Genomic DNA, 20,454 nt, shown 5'->3' on the forward strand with positions numbered 1-20,454 from the left:
CTCCGATTCTCAGCACGGTTTCGTTAAAAAAAGGTCAACTGTCACCAATTTAATGTGTTACGTGAGCTCGTTGAGTAACAATCTGGAGAAAGGTTGTCAAGTTGATTCTATTTACATCGATCTCGCGAAGGCGTTTGACCGCGTTCCGCACAAGATACTAATAGCAAAGATGGATCAACTTGGCTTTCCAATCTGGTTGCTCGAGTGGATTTCGTCGTACCTATCACATCGCCACGCTTACACGAAGCTAAAAAATACATGCTCGAAGACATTTGCCACCCCGTCAGGAGTTCCTCAGGGAAGTCACCTGGGACCGCTGCTTTTCATCATTTTCGTGAATGACTTGTGTGTGACATCTTAACGGAATGCTGGCTAACGCTAAAAAATGTAAGGTTGTCAATTTTTCCCGTGCACGTCGTGTTATCAATTTTGAATACCAACTTTGCGGAGAAAGCCTGGAGAATGTGTCGTCTATTCTGGACTTAGGGGTGAAAATTGATAACAGGCTTACATTCGCCGAGCACATCGCGCTTACCGCAGCTAAAGGATTTGCAATTCTCGGATTTCTGCGTCGAAACACTCGTGATTTTGATGACATTTACGCTTTGAAAGCCGTCTATTGCTCTTCGGTACGTAGCATCTTGGAGTATGCTGCACAGGTGTGGGCTCCCTATCAGAGCGCACAATGCTACCGCCTTGAACGTGTTCAGCGTAGTTTTGTTAGGTACGCTCTACGTCGCCTTCCTTGGAATGAACCGCTTCGGCTTCCACCATATGAGCAAAGATGTGCCTTAATAAACCTAGCCACACTCGAAAAACGCCGAACCGAACTGCAGCAAACCTTCATATGTGATGTGTTAACTTACCGCATTGACTCAGCATACATTCTCCAACGGGTCAATATGTATGCATCCACTAGGACACTCCGACAACGCCAGTTTCTCTGGATACCTTACCACCGTACTACTTATGGAAGAAACCATCCGATAGATAAATGTTGTGAACGTTTCAATTTAGTGTACCATCTGTTCGATTTTAACATGAGTAAGCGTAGTTTTAAATTAGTTTTAAGCAGATTCCCTTAGATTTTAAGATATAAGTCTGCATGGTAATTTAACCAAAGACCAATCAATAAAAAAAAAAAGAGTCCTAAGCCATTTTCAAAAGCAAAGCATAATCCTGAGCTTTTAAAAATGGCTTGTCAAACAGTTGACATGCTGTTTTCATTAAACTCCGCCTCAGGTTGGGTTTGAGAGGGTTAATGAAGCATTAATCCGGGATAAGGATATATAGGAACCTCTCAATTTAGAAATTAGTATAAAGGTCAGTTTTTCTGACTGATTTTTTTTAGAAAATAATTAAAACAGATTTCATGTTGACTAGGTCAAAAAGTAGTCCAATGATAAAATGAATAAAAAACGGTGGTCAAATCGTGCGCAAGGAAGTTGGACCACTAAAGCGGTGAAATTTTTGAAAATAAAACGTTAAGGACTGCGAAAGGTACTTTTTGACAGGCCCCTGGGCCATTAAACTTTTCGTCTATCCAGTCTGGATTCCTCGCAGGATTATTAGAACATAGAGAGCTTAATCAAAAATAGCCTTGATTTGGAAAAGAGTCGGCCAGTGATGTGCTATCTGAAAATCTGAATGACGTATAGTCACATAATTTTGTACATGGAAACACTACATTACAAGGTACATTTACTGAAATCAATTTCCATCCACCTAAGGTGTCGTTCGATGTATTCGAAAATTTACTATTTTACACAGTTTAGTGCTGGCAACTTTTACTATTACCAATACCGTATTTGGAAGTGAATCAGAAGACGCCGTTTTGAATTTTAAGTTGGCATTAAACAACGAGATTTGACCTCTATTCAGCATATTTCACCTATGCTCATTTTGAAGGGTTTTCGAGTAATTTCTTAATGAAAAATGGAAGTCGCCATCTTGAGTTTTTTAGTATTGTGTTTCAGTTTCCCATTGTTTGCAATGTTTAATTAGGATGTAAATCATCCATATGTGAAGATTAAATGGTTATGATTTTTTTATAATTCGTTTATTTGCAACGGCTAAAATGGTTATTATGTAATTGATTATTTTTTTGACAATGTTTTTCTTGACTATATCTTCGAGTTAAACGTACCACTCCTGAAATAATTTAAGAAAAAAAAATCAAGAATTAAGCTCCCACCATAATTTGCATTGTGTTTCATAGTAAAACGGAAAAACCGAAGACACTTTCTCCCATCGTCGGGTTGCTTGTGGTTGTATATGTATTCGAAAATGCACTCCGTCATCCTCTTCGGGATGCGCCTTGGCCGGTGACAGGATTTATTGTGCGGAAACATGATGCATGTTTTTATTATTACCACCAACCAGCCCGCCAGCATCAGCACTTGTTGAACCACTTTCTTCAATATACATACATACTAAACTGGCAGTGTAACCCAAATAACTGCTGTACGATATTCATTTTCGCTGATGTGTTCCTTTTTCTTTACAATTCTCTAGGGTGGCTAGGGAAAATGGCTCCGAATTGGAGAGGACATTTAGAACATTAAGTTTCACAGCGGGGTTAGAACTATATTTAGAACAGAAAGTATTGAACCATTCTAAGGAGTGTATTCGAAAAATGGAACACTTTGTTATGTGAATAGCTTTCAAATGCATGAATGGAAATTACTGAAATTTTCAGAAGCTGCCTAGTAATGAAATATGTACGTGTGCAAAATTTTATGAAAATCTGTAAAGTGGTTTTCGAGATAACGTGCAATACAGAATCTAATTGACAATTTTTTTTGGTCAGGATCGAGAAAAATCCTGCAGAGTTGATGATGCATCAATTCACTGATGCAGGAACATCCTTTCCCTTCGGTGAGGCATAAAATTGTGGTAAAGAATTTAATGTCATTAATTTCTTTCTATTTTGATTTCTTGGTCAGAAGTTTGTCTTAGAGTTTCCGATCCCTCGGTTTCCAGGATTCGGCCTGTTTGATACTTTTTTTGCGGCTTATGCATCCGATGGGTCTGAAGTCCAATTCTCTCTCTGGCACGCATAACAATAATGGTTTCTTAGCCACATCCTGTATTTACTTATGCCGCAAGATTCTATTGGTAGTAATCCTTGATTTTCTTGTCTATTGTAGGGTCAGCAGGGCCAGGTTTTCTACCCCGTCTCAGGGAATCTGCGAAAGTACAATGTTCTCCATACTTTCTCAAAGCGGTTTGAACTGCTCCGACACTCACACTTTCCTTTCTGTTTAGCTCATTAGCTGATTGAAAGAGACTCACAGATCCCCATTTGTGCACAGTTTGTTTCCTTTGCTCGCATTTTCAGATTTCTTCGCGAAAAAACAACAAAAAATGACAACACCTACTTCGATTGGATGTAAACAACAGTACGCAGCCAAAATTTTTTTGAATACAGAACGATTTTGGAAATGACGGTTATATTATAGTGGTTTATAGTTGGTTTTCCAGTACATCAAACAACTTCTTTTTTTTGAATACCCTGGGTATTCCAAAGCAAAGTTGTTTGATATACTGAAAAGTCTGAATAAAGCAAAACAATATTTTCTGAACGACATTCGCTCGTAACCTTCAACCTAATCTTTAAATATCTCACAATTAAGATCCCTGGTGCAATTTTTTCAACTACGAACATTTTTCATGGGATCACAAACTAAGTAATGGTAAATTTTGAATTTTAAAATAGGAGTGAAACGAGGAATCTAACTTAAGCTTGCCAGATTGCCGAGTTTTATCCGGGTTTGCGCGGATATTTGATGCAAAATTTCGAGAAAGTCCGGTCCGGCCCGGTTGCCCGGATATCGTGAAAAAAGTCCGGATATTGCCTTGATTTTTTCACAAAGAAACAAAAAAAAAATCAAAATTTTTGAGTAAGGCCGATGACATAGTGAATGCGATGCGATGCGAATTGGCGGAAAATTTACGGACGCAGCCTATGCGAACTCGAGCGGCGGAACAAATTGACATCTCCTTCGCCGCGTTGAGTATGTCAGGTTTAAGCGATTCACATACATTTTCATCAAATGTGGTTCACCGCATTGAATCGTATTCACCGCATCGCATCGCATCGTTTTCACTATGTCATCGGCCTATGTTTCAGCAAATTCGATTATCGGTATGGAAATTTTCAACGGTTGTTTCAAATAATTTCGCTGATTTACTTTTTAAACCTTAAAATATTTAAGTGTTCCCAAAAGTTGTTGGAAGTCTGCAATAACATTAATAAAATATAAATTTCGATTTTTTTTTGCATTTTTTCTTTGCATTTATATATAATAACACCTTAATTTTGCTCGGTTTTTAAATTGTAAAAAATGAAATCCATGCCGGATTTTGCCCGGAATTGCTAGGCCCGGATGGTAGTGAAAAAAATAAATTCTGGCAACCTTAATCTAACTCCATGTTCAATTGAAACATCAACCAAAAGTAGGAAAACTGAGTAGCAGTCACCCTAGTGTGTACTTCCGAACCGGAAGCAACGAGACGCTGAGCCCGTTTCCTCGTCATGATGGAATATTGTTTTCCCTTTCCGGAGATATTTTCCGGGATCCGGATTAAATCGAGCGTTTCAACAACTGTTGGCAAATTTCTTCCGCTCGTTCGTTTGCCAGCCAAGGGAGGGAGACTGAGGGTAGTTAGTTATTTTCCCTTAGTTGTTCCTTATCACACTGGAATAATATCAACACTGCCGGCAGTTCCGATAAGGATAAGGATAAGAGCATATTCTTTGACAAGTCCGCCCCTGGGCGGTGTAGGGACGGCGAATTTGTAAATTTTGCATTTTTATTACATTTTTACCACGCTTCTTCCGCGGATCTTCAACCGTTCAATAGTGTGGTCACTTGGCATGATTCCCTATTACTCCGCAGTGTTGCATACTCGATGAATACATAATTTCTCGCGTGAGTTTCCATTACGTAGTATGAAATATCTTAAGAATTCACAGAAAACTGCTGCAAAAATTTTCAAAACAACTTAAAAAATTGTATTTCACATATAGAATATGTTGTTCAGGCTACAAATATTTGAAATGGAAAGGAGTTGCGACTAGTTTATGTCAGTTTTTATTATTTTTTGTAATAAAACTGTTTGTTTACATTTTGTTTCATATCACGTAATGAAAGCTCACGCGAAATTTTTAGATGCAGATTAGAGTCACGATTCGGAAATCACATTTTCATCTAGTTTTTATAAATTGATTTAGAGACACCATCGCGTTAAAAAAAATGTTCGAATTTAAACATTAATACGTAGAAGTTATAAATAACTTCAGGGGTATTTTTAAAGTAGAGATTGCATGGTTCTCGAAATGCAGGCAAAACTTTCTCTCGGTTTGTTTGACGCGCTGGAATGTGTTTACGATAGGGATTATCAACTTTCGTAATGCACCACGTTTCTCCGCCTTCGAATTATGTCGAAGGAAACCGTGCTGTGGTAATACACTTTATGCCGATCATATCGGTCTGGTTTTCTTACAACCGAGTTGGTCGCCGAGAATGGGGAAAATAATCGCGTTGTCGTCGATTTTCCCACAAGGTGCCGATGTTGCTTGAAGCTTCTAGTGTCTACAGTTGACAGCTGTTGGTTCCAGTTTAACTTGTCGAACGACAACCTGATTGACTGCTGACTAACACTTTTAATCTGTTTTGAAACTACGTTTTAAATTTTTTAAATCCAGAAGCAAGCTTTCAGTCACCAAATGGACAAAAATCTAAGAAAAACCAACAGCTTTTATTTTTTTATTTACATAGTTTTCCGTCTCACAACATAACTTGATGAACATAATTCCTGAAATTCCTCCTGCTCCCCTTTTATTCCCATAACTCTTATTAAATTTACTCTTTCACGGTTTAAAACTCCTTCAAACTGGCTTGACTGATTCTCATGAAATAAGTTCTAGAACAGTATGATGGAATAAAAATAAGTTATCTGTTTTTTTAAGTACCTAATAATACATGTTTTTGAATTTATTCATATCGAAAAACATAGTACCGTAATCCGGGGTAAGATTGATCACTTTTTTCAATATTTCTCGATTATTTTTTCTTTGAAGGGGAATGTGGCATGTTTCATATTTTTAAAACCAGTACTGGACTCCTATGAATGTAAAACATGGTTGCAGAAATTTATTGGACTAGTTTAAATTTGATTTGAAGAACGATTTCGTCTTTGTTTAGAATTTGATGCTTTGGGGTAACATTGATCAGTCTCTGTGTTGACGGTATTAACGAGTTTTCTTGATCATAAATGATACAAAACACCTTCATAATGTTTACAAATGCTACTTATCAATTTCATCTTGCTTTTCAACGTTTTCTTTTCAAAACATTTATAATCGAAAAATGAACAATGGTGCTGCATACATTTAGGGGCAAAAATTATAACAATTGCTAAAGAAGTTAAGCTTGAAAATACAAATGAAATTTTACCTTCACACATTCCCCTAGGCAAGGCCGTGCGAACGGGGGGAGTTTTAGGGGATTAACCCACCCCAGGGAGATTTTTTCCTAGTAAAAATTTCAGATCAAGAGAAAATTTCTATAGTAACCGGAAATTTCTTGGTCCCAAAAGTGTCCAAAAATATGTTTAAACAAACATGTAAGAAAATTGGCTTGCCTCCGGTGGAATTTAGTCCTCATTCACTCTAGAGGCCAAAGACGTTTTATTTTACGACACTAAGTATATGACCTTCTCGAACCGAAATTTATTCTTTATTGTAAGTTTGGAATTGTAATTCAACAAATGTGTTGTGTTTGAAATCAAATCTTGACACATAAAAACCCTACCATAAGATTGGGTTATTATTATGAAGTGTAACTAAAAAAGTTAAGAATTTTAAACCCAACATTTTAACTTCAAAATTCATGCATCGGATAATAATTTTATATAGAAACAAATTGGACGCTATGTGAGAAGTGTTCTATACTCACAACAGTAAAACATGTAACCTAAAATCCATTACATTATAACTAATCTTTTTGGTTATAAAAAAAATCGTGTATGACATTATAAATTTTAAGCTTATATGAAATATTCTTCAAGAAACCATTCCAGCCTCAATTATTTTTTTCTTGTTCTTTTCAAGGCTGAAATTCACATTAAAAAGGGTTTTGATAAATTACTCAATACCACAAAATTCACATTTTTTCGAGGTGCAAGAATTTAAGAACTTATTATGATCAATTTGAGTGCCCTGGATTAGTTTTTTTTCTATCAGCTTTTATTTTTTAAGAAACTTTAGAAAATAGGTGAAAATTATTCATAGAATGTCTGTATTTATTGACAAAACCTTAAAAAATTGAAACAAAGGTTTTCAACCAGATATCAAAATTCCTCAAGACCGCAAGTACTTTGAACTTCTGCGAAAAAAGTTATAGAAGGTATTATTTTGTTTTCTTTATCCAATTTTGTAAAATACGGGAATTTAAACGATTTAAATTTTTCAATCAAATTGAAATTCAGATATTTTTTAAAGCATCAAATCGTTTTGCAGGATTTGACAAATTTGTTCAAAGAAATATAACCTTTTTTTCGAACATTTTACAGTAATGTCAGTAATACTATTATAAAAATTTGTTTTCAAGTTTTTAAAAACTGTACAATTTAGCTTTTTCAAGATCATTTTAAATTTTCTTCATCAAAATATTATTCTTAAATTGAATGAAGCGTATTAAAATAATAAGAACTCATTCACTTTAGATTCCACTCAAAACTTAATTCACCTTCATTTTAAAATTCATTAACATCATATCACCAAAACTAGAGAAGACAGAAAAAATCTGACAAAAGATAAGAGTTCAGGATGCCAAAATCTGTGACAAAAGATAAGAGTTCAGGAAAATCTACCAAATTTTTTAAACAAAGGCTTCAAATGATGTCCTCTTGAGTTATAAATTTATTATTTTAATAAGTTTTTGTAATTGTAAATTTATCTTTTTCGTCTTCATATTTTACTTAAATTTTCTTATTAATTAACCGAATTTCACAGAATCGATTTTTACTAAGTAGTTTTACGAAAAAAATTGTTCAAAAATTCAACTTAAAAAAAACTTTTTGAATGTTTTGTAATATTGCTGTCTTTGTTTTTCAATCGTGAATTTTTGTGTTTTGAAGAAATAATCTTCTTGGAAGCCTGTTCATCTACATTTTTGATAAGAAAAACTTAGTTTTGTGTACATTTTGTCCTTTTCAGGACCCAATATTCCAATAGACGGCGACAAAAAATTCAGAGCTTAAAATTTTGAGTTACCAAATCTGTGCTCGAAAACTAAAAATATTTTAACCTTTTTTATGCTTTAAATCATCTTGAATGGATCATATATTTTTTTAAATTAATCTATAAAAAAAATGATTAAAAGCATGATGTAAAGCTCAATTTTAATGAAAGTTAACTTAATTAGAACATGATTCGTGCTTTCAATATTAACAACAAAACTAAAAAATCCGTATTTTTATTTATATCAGTTTCTTATTGACTATTCAAGAAATCACCCATTATCCAACCTGTAAATTATCAGTATAAGCTTTCAATTATGAATCGAACAAAATATAGAAAAGGAATTCAAATAAACAATTTTTACTCATGGGTAATTTCTAACCTGGTTTGTAATGAATTTTACTTTTGAATTATTATTTGTTTCTAAATCTGGTGTTATATTTCATGAATTTTACATCTGTGCACTGATTCTTTTGTCCGAACTTCAAATTCTGGATTTATTCAAAATTTCAATTTGCATTATATTTTTGATTTAAAATTTCAGGGCTGGTAGCGGTTTGACAATGAAAAAGTAGTGACTTTAGTGACCAAAATTTGAAAAAAAGTGACCAAATAGTAACTTTGAGGACCGAAAAAAGTGACCAAATAGTGACTATGTAGAACGAAAAAAGTAACTTTGAAGTACAAAAAATGTGACCAAATCAGGCCCGTGCGAAGGACCCGTCCATGGAGGGGGGGAAGGGGGTTTCGAAATTCAAGTTTAGATAAAAATAATAACAATACCAAAATAAAAAATTGGAAAGAAAAGGGTTTTCTTACACCGTTTGTCACTCATGTTCAACACACAAACTAAAAAAAAATGACTAATAAACAAAATTTTGGAAACATATTACAATGAATGTTTCAAATTTTCGATAAGTCAAGAAAGTAAGAAATAAATAAGTTTCAAAAGAATTTCTTAGCAAATTTAAAATTAAAAAAATCTGAATTCTAAAATAAATGTCCAATCTTGTACAAAACTTACCATGAATAGATGTTAGGAAAATGATAATAATTGTTCATTTTTATTCATCTAAATTTGGAATTCTTTTCCTCATTTTCAACTGGAAGTTAAGTGAGAAATTCCGCTGTAATTTTTTTAATTTGAACAAAAAATATTTAATCACGATTTAAAATGTAAATTACCGATTACTGAATAAGAAATGAGTTTTGAACAGAATTTATTCAATGTTCGATGGTTTAATTTAATTTGATAAAAAAAGAATATATTTATAATTATTTTAAAAGTGCCAGTTATATTAGCCAGACACAAAACCTTTAATAAAGTAAAATCCTCCAGTTATACAAATTTCATTTTTGAAGCTTAAATAATAACTTCATGTTCAACTACACTGACAAAGAAATGTTAGAAAATGAGTAATTACGTGAATGATAAAAACTGATAAAAAATTAAAAATAATTAGTTCAAAACTTTTGTTATTAATATTGAAAGCACAAATCAAATACAAAGTTAGTTAACACTGCGTATTAAAATTTATTTTTAAAGTTGCTACTTAGAACAATTTTTAAAATTTTCTAGATTAATTTAAAAATCATAATCGATCCAAAAACCATGATTTCATAAAAAAATATTAATAATAAGTTTTTAAATTTTCAATCACAGGTTTTTAAGCTTTAAATTACAAGCTCTGAGTATTTTGTCTCTTTTGATTAAAATATTGGGTCCTGAAAGAACGGAAGGTTGAAATTATGTTTTATTATTAAAAATTTGGAGTTAAAGGCTTCTCGTTGAAGAACACGAAAATTCAGAATTTAAAAACAAGGAAACAATTGTTAAAAATATGTCTTAAAAATTTAAAAAGTTTGATTAAAAAATCCGGCAAGTTGATTAGAAAATTGAAAAAAACTGTACAATAAAAATCGGTAAATTTGTTTGAAAATTGAAAAAACAATAAGGAAATAAAAAAGATTAGTTTTTAAAAACATTTCAGGAAGAGTTTTTTCAATAAACATGTTTCACCATAACCATTTTGGTGTTTATTTTTTTAAATAATTGATTTGGTGAATAGTGTCCTAAACTAGAAATTTTGTCAAATTCGGCCGAACACAATTAGTTTTGGTGATAAAGAGTTTATTACTAGTAAAATCAAACATTGATAGGAAACTGATTATGGAAAAATGTCATTACAAGTATTTTTGACATCACAGCAGAAAGTGTAAAAAAAACTTGATTCTCCCCCTTATTCTGCGCCGCGCGTGAGGTGACGATAGTCGAATCGAGTCGGAGTCACGGGAGTCTTGTAACCTTATTCCCGAAGCCGATGTGACAGAGCATACGATTTGTCACTAACGGTGACTAATAGATTAGGATAAGAACACAAAAAGTTCATTCTAAAAGATGTTTCTCACCTAAAACGACTACTGGAATCGGGTGACTCGACTATCGTCACGTCACGCGCGGCGCAGAATAAGGGGGTCTATTTAAAGCTCATCAATTCATATAAAACTTTTATTTTTAAATAATATGTTTTTGATTTGAGTTTTTGTAAAAAAAAAAGTGCAGAAACTTCTCTAAAGATTTATAATTATTTTCAAAAGTCATTTCAATAACAAAAGCTGATAGAAATATTGCATACCTACATATTTAGATTCATAATTATAATTTTAATGGCATGTGCGGCGGAATGAAAACTAGACAGAATTTATTTTATAGAAATTTGAAAGAAAGGTGGATAGCCAGGCATTAGTGCGCCAATAGGAGAAAGCTTTATAGCAGTGTTCCGAAAATCACTCGGAAGAAACGCTCATGATAGGTTTCTAGTTGGAAACATTCAAAGCCGATTGCTGCTGCCTGTTGTTCCCTAGAGAATCGGCAGAGCGACAATGCGAAGTCAATGTAAACGAGATTCAAAAGCGAGAGCGGATTCGCATCTAAGTCGATCTCTCAAGCTCACTACTTGGTGTATCAGAAGTGATTGAGACACTTACTGATACTAGATCCAATTCGAAAATCCACTCACTCACTCACTCAAACTCAATCAATGCGGCCTTGCATCGGTTCATACTGCCTGCGTACTTTCTGGCAAAGCGGTAGATACATATGTTCATACATACTGCCTGCTTGTTTGAATGGCTATTTTGGTCCATCCCAACAACAGCAACAACAAAGCAAGATGTATCAGGCAGACAGCATTCGATCATCGATCAGTAAACGAGTCAGTGAGTGAGTGATTGAGCAAGAAAAGTTATTGACTGAAAGAAGAAACTGAAAATCAGGTAGCTCCTCACTCAGTTGAGAATTCCAACTGGAGCAGAAACGTCTCTCTTTCAAATTTCTTTTCTTTGGTTCTCGGAGCAGCTCTGTCGAACACAATTTTTGCCCCGCTGGGAGATAAACCAACCGACAATTTAGGTTTTGCATTCGCTGTTGAAAACGTTTCAGTGTCTCTCATGAGAATTGAGTGATTTTCGGAACACTGCTTTATAGGTGTTGAAATTTTAGGCGAGAACAGTTCTTGCGACTTTTCCATTTTTTCAGATTCGCTGCGAATCGTTAGCTAATGTAGAGCAAAGACGGGAGCAAATCATGGGAGCTTTTCATCAACATGCCCTCTAGCCTAAAATTTCAACACCTATAAAGCTTTAGGCGGGCGCGCAATAGCCCGTCAAGCGTCGCGTCGCGTCAGCGTCGTGTTGACATTTCATTTTGAGGATATCATTTTCCGTTTGAGCCACCACAATGATGCGTCGCGTCAGTAAAGGCCTTGTACTAAAAAGCGAAACTTGTTCTAAACAGCTGCGTTCTCCAACGTCGACGCTCTGTTTTTGAAAAAAAAAAATCAAAATTGTCTCGCGTCAGCAGCGTGTTCAGTATTCCGTTTTCAATGTTTTTATCAAAGTTTGGTACAAATAGAACCAAAATTTAAAAAAAATCCATTTTTCATTTCAAATATTTTAATTGCCTTTATTAATAATTTTTCTACACATAAACCTTTTACACTTTTGAGGAAATCAACGATTTGTCATACTGGTTCGAGTTCACAGTAATCGTTTTTTAATTAAATTTATTTGATTTTATACCCCTTTATTCAGATTTGGTGCTGTATTGTTAAAAAATATTTAAGCTTTTTCATATCTAAACTAGGAAATACGTTTTGTTTCCATTTCGACCGTCTTTCATGCTATTCTCAGAGCTGCGCTTGATTTGCAAAATATACACAAGTGAATTAAATTATTTTTGAAAATGTGAAAAACTTGAATTTATGGGTAAAAAAATAATCATTTTTATTGCTGCCTTTGTTGAGATTACATAATCAAAAATCACACACTAATAACACAATAAGATTGTCACTCTTGGTTCTGGCGGGAGCTGTCGATCCATTATCGGCAGAAGAATTTAGTTGAGGTAGACCATCGGAATATTCATTATTTCTTCCCTTGAAGACTTCTGCTCTGGAAGGTGTCTACTCTGCAGGCGTTGCTAGTACCGCCAATGGTATTGGTTGTAGTTTAGTTCCACTTCGCTGGGAGGCGACCAACCACTTTCCTGCTCTACCTTATAAACTTTTAATTTAATCACAACGAAAAATTTTGTATTTCACTCGCATAAACTTGACACCGTGAACGAAAGAAACGAATCAAAACAAACTTTTGGTTGCTATGTCACTTGACGCTGTATTGTGATGCACGGAGGCGTGAGTCGTCGGAGGCGTCGCGTCAGCGTTTTAGTACTCAACGACGGCGTTGACAGCTGACGCGACGCGACGACCGACGTGCTATTGTGCGGGCGCCTTTTCTCCTATTGGCGCACTAATGCCTGTCTATCCACCTTTCCTCTATAAAATAAATTCTCTCTTGTTTTCATTCCGCCGCATATGCCATTAAAATTATAATCATGGAAAATTAAGGCGATTAAAATCATATAACAAACATATTTAGATTCGGGGAACCCAAATTAGTTGAAATTACCGTTTAAATTCATTGCACCTAAAAAAATGTAAATTTTGTGGCCTTGTGTAAATTTTTAAAACCCTTTTTTAAGTATTTAGAAGAACAAAAACACGAAATAAAATTGAGTATGAAATTGTTTTTTTTAAGAATATTTCATATCAACATAACATTTATCATGCCATAAAAGATATTTTTAATAGAAAAATGCTTCGTTTCAATCTCAATCTTAGTTACACTTCTTAATAAAAACCCATTCTAAATACGAGATAGGGTTTTTTTATATCAAGTTTTGAGTTCCAATACAAAAGGTTGATTGAACTAAAAATCAAAATCTACAATGAAAGTTAGTTTCAATTCATGAATGTCAAATAATGTCGTAGATCGAAATGTTCCAAGCCAAGGGTGATTCATGCCGAAATTCCGCCGGAGGCGAAAAAATTTCTCACTGACTCAAGTAATTTACCGTCAATATTAACACGCGCAATTCAAATTACTCTTTCATTGGTTTATTTTCGGTGAAAAAAGTGACTTTTGGTGATAAAAGTGACCATTTTTCGGAAAATAGTGACTTCAGTGACCAAATGATGAAAAAAGTGACTTTTAAGTGACTGAGCCAAAAAAAGTGACCAAGTCACTAAAAAGTGACTCGCTACCAGCCCTGAAATTTGTAAAGTAAACTGCTTAAAAAAATGTTCATATAAATTTCTAGTTCAGAATAAAGATCGTCATTTTGAATATCGCACTTAATTTGAAACATTGATTCTGATTGATTTTGAATCGTATCATAAAAAATATTATTTTTTCGAGTTTGTGAGATGGTCATACATGAGAAGAAAATGGTAAAAAAAATAAATTTGGTAATTTGCTGCGCTGTTTTGGTGTTTTATCTATTTCTAGCAAAATTTAAATTTGGAAAACCCCCTCCCCATAGACGGCTCCTCCGCACGGGCCTGCCCCTCCTTTTATTTCTATTTTCATTTTTTCTTCAATGTTAACCATTTGATAGGGTTCCTATCAATTTGTCCAATACGGGCTTACTCTTGAAAGATGTCCTTATTTTTTAAATATTAAAAAATTTATTATTAAATGACTATATAAAAAGCACTATACAAAGAAAAAAGTTGTTCTTTCACATTCAGCAACCCGTTTGCTTCTAAATGCTTTTTGGTATCATCAAGATAGCTGTTTGTTTGCGAGCCTTGGAAAAATAGATATTTTAAGATTTTGAAATTATATTTTTACTAACAGAAAAAAAACAAACACAAACTAAATTTTGCCTATATGATACTCAATTAATACGCTTTCAAACGTAGAAAACAGTTTTCAAAAATTCAAACTATAGTTTGAGTAGTTGATGATAATGTGGAAAAAATAATTGTTGGTTAAAGTTACCCCGTTTTACGGTACCTGCATCATTATGGAACACGTTTTGCTTGTGAAATACGATCTGTATACTTTTTATTGCCATCTTCGCAAAATTCATTGTTTTATGGAGGCATAAGTCTATTGAATAATCTATCAACGGAAAGCAAAAGAAAAGAGAATTTCAATAGTTTTAAGATTAAGTGTTTTGCGTTTGTAAAAGTTAATTGTAGTTCATAGGTACGTGTTAAATGTGAGTTATTTATTACAAGATGATGATGAAGTCAACTGAACAAACGTCTCTTAGCCACACATGACTAATATCAAATGCAACGCGATCTGTGGCACGGTAAAACCCTGAATTGGACTCATGGGTGTGTGGCAAGGGTTTAATACCCTAAAATATCCCTTTTCTCAGATGGTCCCTGTTCAAAAGTTGATAATTAATAGCACCAAATTAAAAAGCAGATAAAAAAGGTAATGATGGACGTATATGGAATACATTCACAGAAATCCTGCAAGCTAAAAAATCGACCAAACATGAGGAGACTGTACAATAGACTGAGTCGATTTGGGGTCATTTTCGAATTTCTCAAACCCTGGGGTCTCAAAAGCTTCGTTTTGGGTCGACACTCATCCATGTTTTTTTTGCAAATTTTTTAAATTGTGTGTGACCAAGTGCTGAGTTGATTAAAGTGGGCTACAGATGTTAGGTACAAAATAGCAAATGAATTTTACTGAATATCCATATTCAGCCTAATGGTGGCTCCAGAGAGTGGTTCCAGACTTAGACCTCAGCTCTGTTACAAAACATTGTTAAAAAATATATTTTGGGATCTGAGTTAACGCTCTACATCTCATTTTCGAAATTGAAATTCAAGTGTATATCAAACGCATTCTCTATTTACGAAACTATAACGCAAAAATGAAAATTATTCCTCGATTTAGGCTTGAATTGATAGTTCATTATTCAAAATTTACAATTTGATAGGCTCAAGTGCTGGATTCACTTAAGTGGGTTGCGGACCTAAGCAAAAAATAGCAATTAGAAGATGTACTTTGCTGATATTACTTATTCTGTCAAATTGTGGCTCCAGAGAGTTTTTTTTTAATTTTTACTTTATTGAATTTGAGAAAATTGAAAAAAAACTTTAATATACCTAACACGAATTTAATTGCAATTGACCCCACTTGAATGTATCAATAACATTTTTGAAGACAATTTCAAACTTTAGACTTACAGTCAATTTACCTACAATAATAAGATAAAATTTAATTAACAGGACAGTTAATGACGTTATCACCTTTTTTTTCTCGATGCCAATGATGTGTACAAATTTGTACTACTTCAAAATAAGTTTTTTTTCCCAACTTACGATCACGATTAAAATCATATCTCTTAATTTAAAAAACCTGATGCTTCGACGTCGCCAGAAATATTTAATGAAGTCCTATCGCAAACGTCCAATCGGCACCCAGGGCAAATCTCGTTGATTTCGTCCCGGTCACGTAAGACGCCATTGTTTCTGAATGAAAATTAAACTTTTGATCAACTAGCTTCTGGCTGCAAAACAGCCAGCACCCGGCACCCATTTTTTCTTGACGAGAGTGAGTGTTACGATGTGCAAAAGTACATAATTGACAATTACACTTTCAATTAAAATTACTAATTGTTTTCCAACCAGCACATTTGCCGCGTCGTTAACCACTTTTTTGTCGTTCATTTTCTTCCTCAAATGCATCTGGACCAGCGTTGACCATTTGTGGGGGCGATCTTGTTCTTGGAGGAGTGCATTTTTTTCTCACTCTCTGAACTCACTATGGCCCATTGTTTTAACGACACGTTTTCTGTTCCAGTTAAGTGCAAACCTATTTCCGCCCTTTCACTTAACAGGCTTTTTTTAATGTCTCATGTCAACGATTACAGGCTGAGATTTGCCCTTTCTTTCTCTTTCTAATAACCAGATTTTTTTTAAAGCCAGTCAGTTTGTCAGTCTTTAGAATTTAGTTTTAAAAGTGGTATCAAAAGAAAAGAAAAATAAAAGTTTGCCTTTCGTAAAGGTTAAACATTGGTGCAACCTCCCCAACCCATGATTTCTAAATGAAGTACTTTCTTTTTGTTTTTCAAACAACCCCGACCCCGCTTGACTTTTGAGTAAAAATAAATCCAAATGGCATCTCATCGCTCTGATGAGAAATTTACACCCTCGCGTCACATCAACTGCAGAAATTTACACCCTTGTCACATTAACTGCAAGGCAACTTACTCAATGCCTCCGAAGGAAAATGGAAGGGAGGATGTGGCACAAAGTGCATCCTTTCGTTAGACTGGACTGTTTTTTTTTTATATCTTCAGTTGAAAAGCTGTTTCCGAAACAAGGCGAAAAGTTATCTCCGGTTGCAGCTATTTTTATGACCGGTTCCTTTGGTCTTTGGTTAAAAATCGTTGCTAGTGGGTAGCATTATATTCCAACAAAAGGTGGCTCCAGAGAGTATTTTGTAGTGTTTTTTTTTTTCAAATCAGAAATAGGAGTAAATCATTTTAATATTTCCATTTCACTTGAATATATGAAGGATACAACTAATGGCCCTGATGTGGTTTAGTTCGATCTATGAGCTTCGAAATATACTAGCTGAACCAAATCAATTGTAAGGAATTTATTTGTTAAATCTAGTTTTCAACAAATTTTTGGAACAGAACTATCCATGTTTCTATGACGTAGAATCAAGCCCATGCAAATGAAGAGATGTTTTGAAACTTATAGCTTATTATGCTGAGCTCTGAATTCTAGGTAGATGAACCAACTTTAAATTATAAAAAAAGCGTTGAATTTCCTTTTCACAGCAGTAAACCATTAATTGCTGTATTTTCATCAAAGGAACTTGAATCATCATTCAAACTCTTAGAAAGAAAAATGACGAATTTTCGGCAAACTTAGATGTTTTGGAAATTTTATTAGATGTGATTTTTATCAGTCATTTTTCAAAATTAAAAGGTGTAATTTCCAACTACGAAATGATTCTTCAAATATCTACCTATACTCATTTTTTCAAATCAAAACGAAACTTCTTATAGATATTACTTACTCATCAATAATTTGATTCTGAATATGTACTGAATGTCAATTCATAATCTATCTTACAATTTTGAACCCTGAATCCCGAATCCAAAATCTAAATTTGAACCTGGACTTTAGTATGAATTCTGATTCTGGACAATTTAAGTATGTGTTTTGAACTTGAGTTCTTTTTCTGAATTCTGAACCTTAGTTTGAATCTGAATCTGAACTTGATTTCCGAAATTGAATTGTCAGTAAGAGTCTGAATCTCATTCTGATTTCAGACACTGAATTCTGATTCTTGAATCCAAATCGGAATGCAACATAAGAATCTGAATTGTAAATTCCTTATTCAGAATCTGGATTAAAATCATGAATCTGAATTTTGAATCTGAATTTTGAATTTGAATTCTAGATCAGAAAAAAGTATCGAATTTCTATATTTGAATTATGAATCCGGATTGTGATAAAAAAAATTAACGAAAACTAAATACAAAAATTAAGAATTTTTCTTAATGAATATTAAAATAAAACCAAAAGTAAAATAAAAATACAAAAAAAAAATGGTTATTTATGCAACAGCCTGCGAAAAATATATTTCTTCAGCACGAGTCGTAAAGTTAATAGGAAAAAAAATACTTTCCGACACTGTGTTTTTCTTCGGCACAAAATTAAGGCCTTTTCAAAACCAATCTTCTTTGCGATAAACAAACATTTTCATACAGAGTTTTAGAAAAGATATTAAAATACAACATACAAAAAGAAAAAAGAAAAAAAAGAAATGAAAACGAAACAGAAAACAAAACAGACAATAGAAAAAATCATAAAGAAAACCAATAAAAAGGGAAACAAAAAAAATCAAGAAAAAACAAGAAAGAAAACAAAAAAAAATCAAAAATAATACATAAAAAGCAAAAAAAAATAACACAAAACAATTTTTTTTTTCAAAACAAAAAAGATCTAAATCGAAAAAGATAACATAAAAAAGGAATGGACAGGAAAATAAACAAAAAAAAAAGATAATGACAAAAAGAACAAAAAAAAAGATTACATAAAAACAAAACAAAGAAAAAATAAATAAGGAAAGATATAAAAATACAATAAAATTAATCTCTTCTCGGTTATTCAAAAATTTTCACTCTTCACGGTTATCTCGTTTGTTTGATATTCGTAACAAGGCCGTTAGTTCTGTTCAGGTACAGCGACGTCAGGGATGCCAAAACAGAAATAATAAATTTAAAAAAAAAACACTATTTGAAATAAAAAAAACATAAATAAAAAAAAAATATGAATAAAAAATAACCACAAACAAAAAAGTATGAATTTAAAAGAAAATAAAAAAAGAAAAAGAAAAAACATACAAATAAAAAAATTATTAGAAATATAACAATTAAATAAAGTATATAATATGTTATCAAATTTGAAATCGAATTTTGAATTTCGAATTCTTAATTAACCATCCGAATCTTATTTCTGAAACTGTATTAGAAAACTGGATTGTGATTAAACAAAAATGAACTAAAATTGAATACAAATAAATAGAATACATTAAAAAAAGGAATTGAAATAGAAACAAAAATCGATTAAAAAAGAAAGAACGTAATTAACATAAAAACAAAACAAAAAATTAAAAGTTAAAAAAAAAGATTGAAACAAGAACAAAAAACATATATTGAAATAAGAACATAAAAAGATATAAAAATAAAAATTATAGAAGATATTAAAATACAAACAAAAAATAAAAAATATATAACAACACACAAAAAAGAAAACAAAAATAAAAAAAAGATTACAAAAAAGGAAAAAAAAACAAAAAAACTGAAAAAATGAAAACAATGCAATAGAACAAAAATGAGACTTAAAAGAAACATAAAAGATAACACAAAATTAATTTAAAAAAACAAAAAAAATTAACAAAAAAAGAAAAGAAAACAATTAAAAAATGAAAAATAAAAACAATTAAAAAACAAAAATATAAAAAAGGGAATTTGAAGAAAATAAAGAACAAAAGTCTATATGAAATAATTAATACAGTTATCAAAAGTTATGAAAAACCAGAATAAAAAATGTATTTTTAAGAGATCTTATTGACTTAACGTTAAGGCGTCCATCTTTTACGAATATGATGGCTAGCATCTTAAAGAAAAGTCAGAAATTTTGAAAGAAAAAAATTATAAAAGAGAAGAAATTATATAGGAAAAGAAAATAAACTATAAAACAAATGAAAAGATAAGAATTATAAAAGAAAAGAAAAGAATTTTTTAAAGAAAAGATCAGAAATTCTATAAGAAAAGAAATTATAAAAGAAAAGAAAAAGAATTATATAAAAAAAGAACATAAATTATAAAAAAAAATTATTAAAGTAAAGAAAAGAAAAGAAACAACAAAAGTAAAGAAATTAAATAATAAAGGAAAAGGAAAGAAATTATTAACGAAAAGAAAAGAAATGATTTAAGAAAAGAAAAGAAATTATAAAGGAAAAGAAACTATAAAAGAAAATAAAAGAATCTATAAAAGAAAATAATAGAAATTATAAAAAAAAGAAATTATAACATAAAGAAGAGAAATAACAAAAGAAAATAAATTAAATAATAAAGGAAAAGAAAAGATATAATTAAAGAAAAGAAAAGAAATTATTCAAGAAAAGAAAAGAAATTATTAAAGAAAAGAAAACAAATTATAAAGGAAGAGAAATTATAAATGAAAAGAAACTATAAAAGAAAAGAATAGAAATTATAAAAGAAAAGAAGTGAAATTATAAAAGAAAAGTAGAGAAACTATATAAAAAAGAAAAGAAATAATAAAAGAAACGAAAAGAAAATAAATTATCAAAGA

At 32.2% G+C, this 20,454-nt stretch overlaps 1 protein-coding gene across 1 annotated transcript in view; it reads left to right on the plus strand.

The window, feature by feature from the left end:
- Positions 1–365: 365 nt before the first annotated feature.
- The window catches only part of LOC129738192 (methionine aminopeptidase 1), a 22,701-nt gene continuing 2,612 nt past the window's right edge, over positions 366–20,454 (plus strand). The window contains exon 1 of the mRNA XM_055729383.1: positions 366–724. Within this exon, the coding sequence (XP_055585358.1) occupies positions 366–724 (359 nt within the window). The remainder of the gene's footprint in view (positions 725–20,454) is intronic.

This window comes from Uranotaenia lowii, chromosome 1 (assembly GCF_029784155.1).
Source record: "Uranotaenia lowii strain MFRU-FL chromosome 1, ASM2978415v1, whole genome shotgun sequence".
Lineage (NCBI taxonomy): Eukaryota > Metazoa > Arthropoda > Insecta > Diptera > Culicidae > Uranotaenia > Uranotaenia lowii.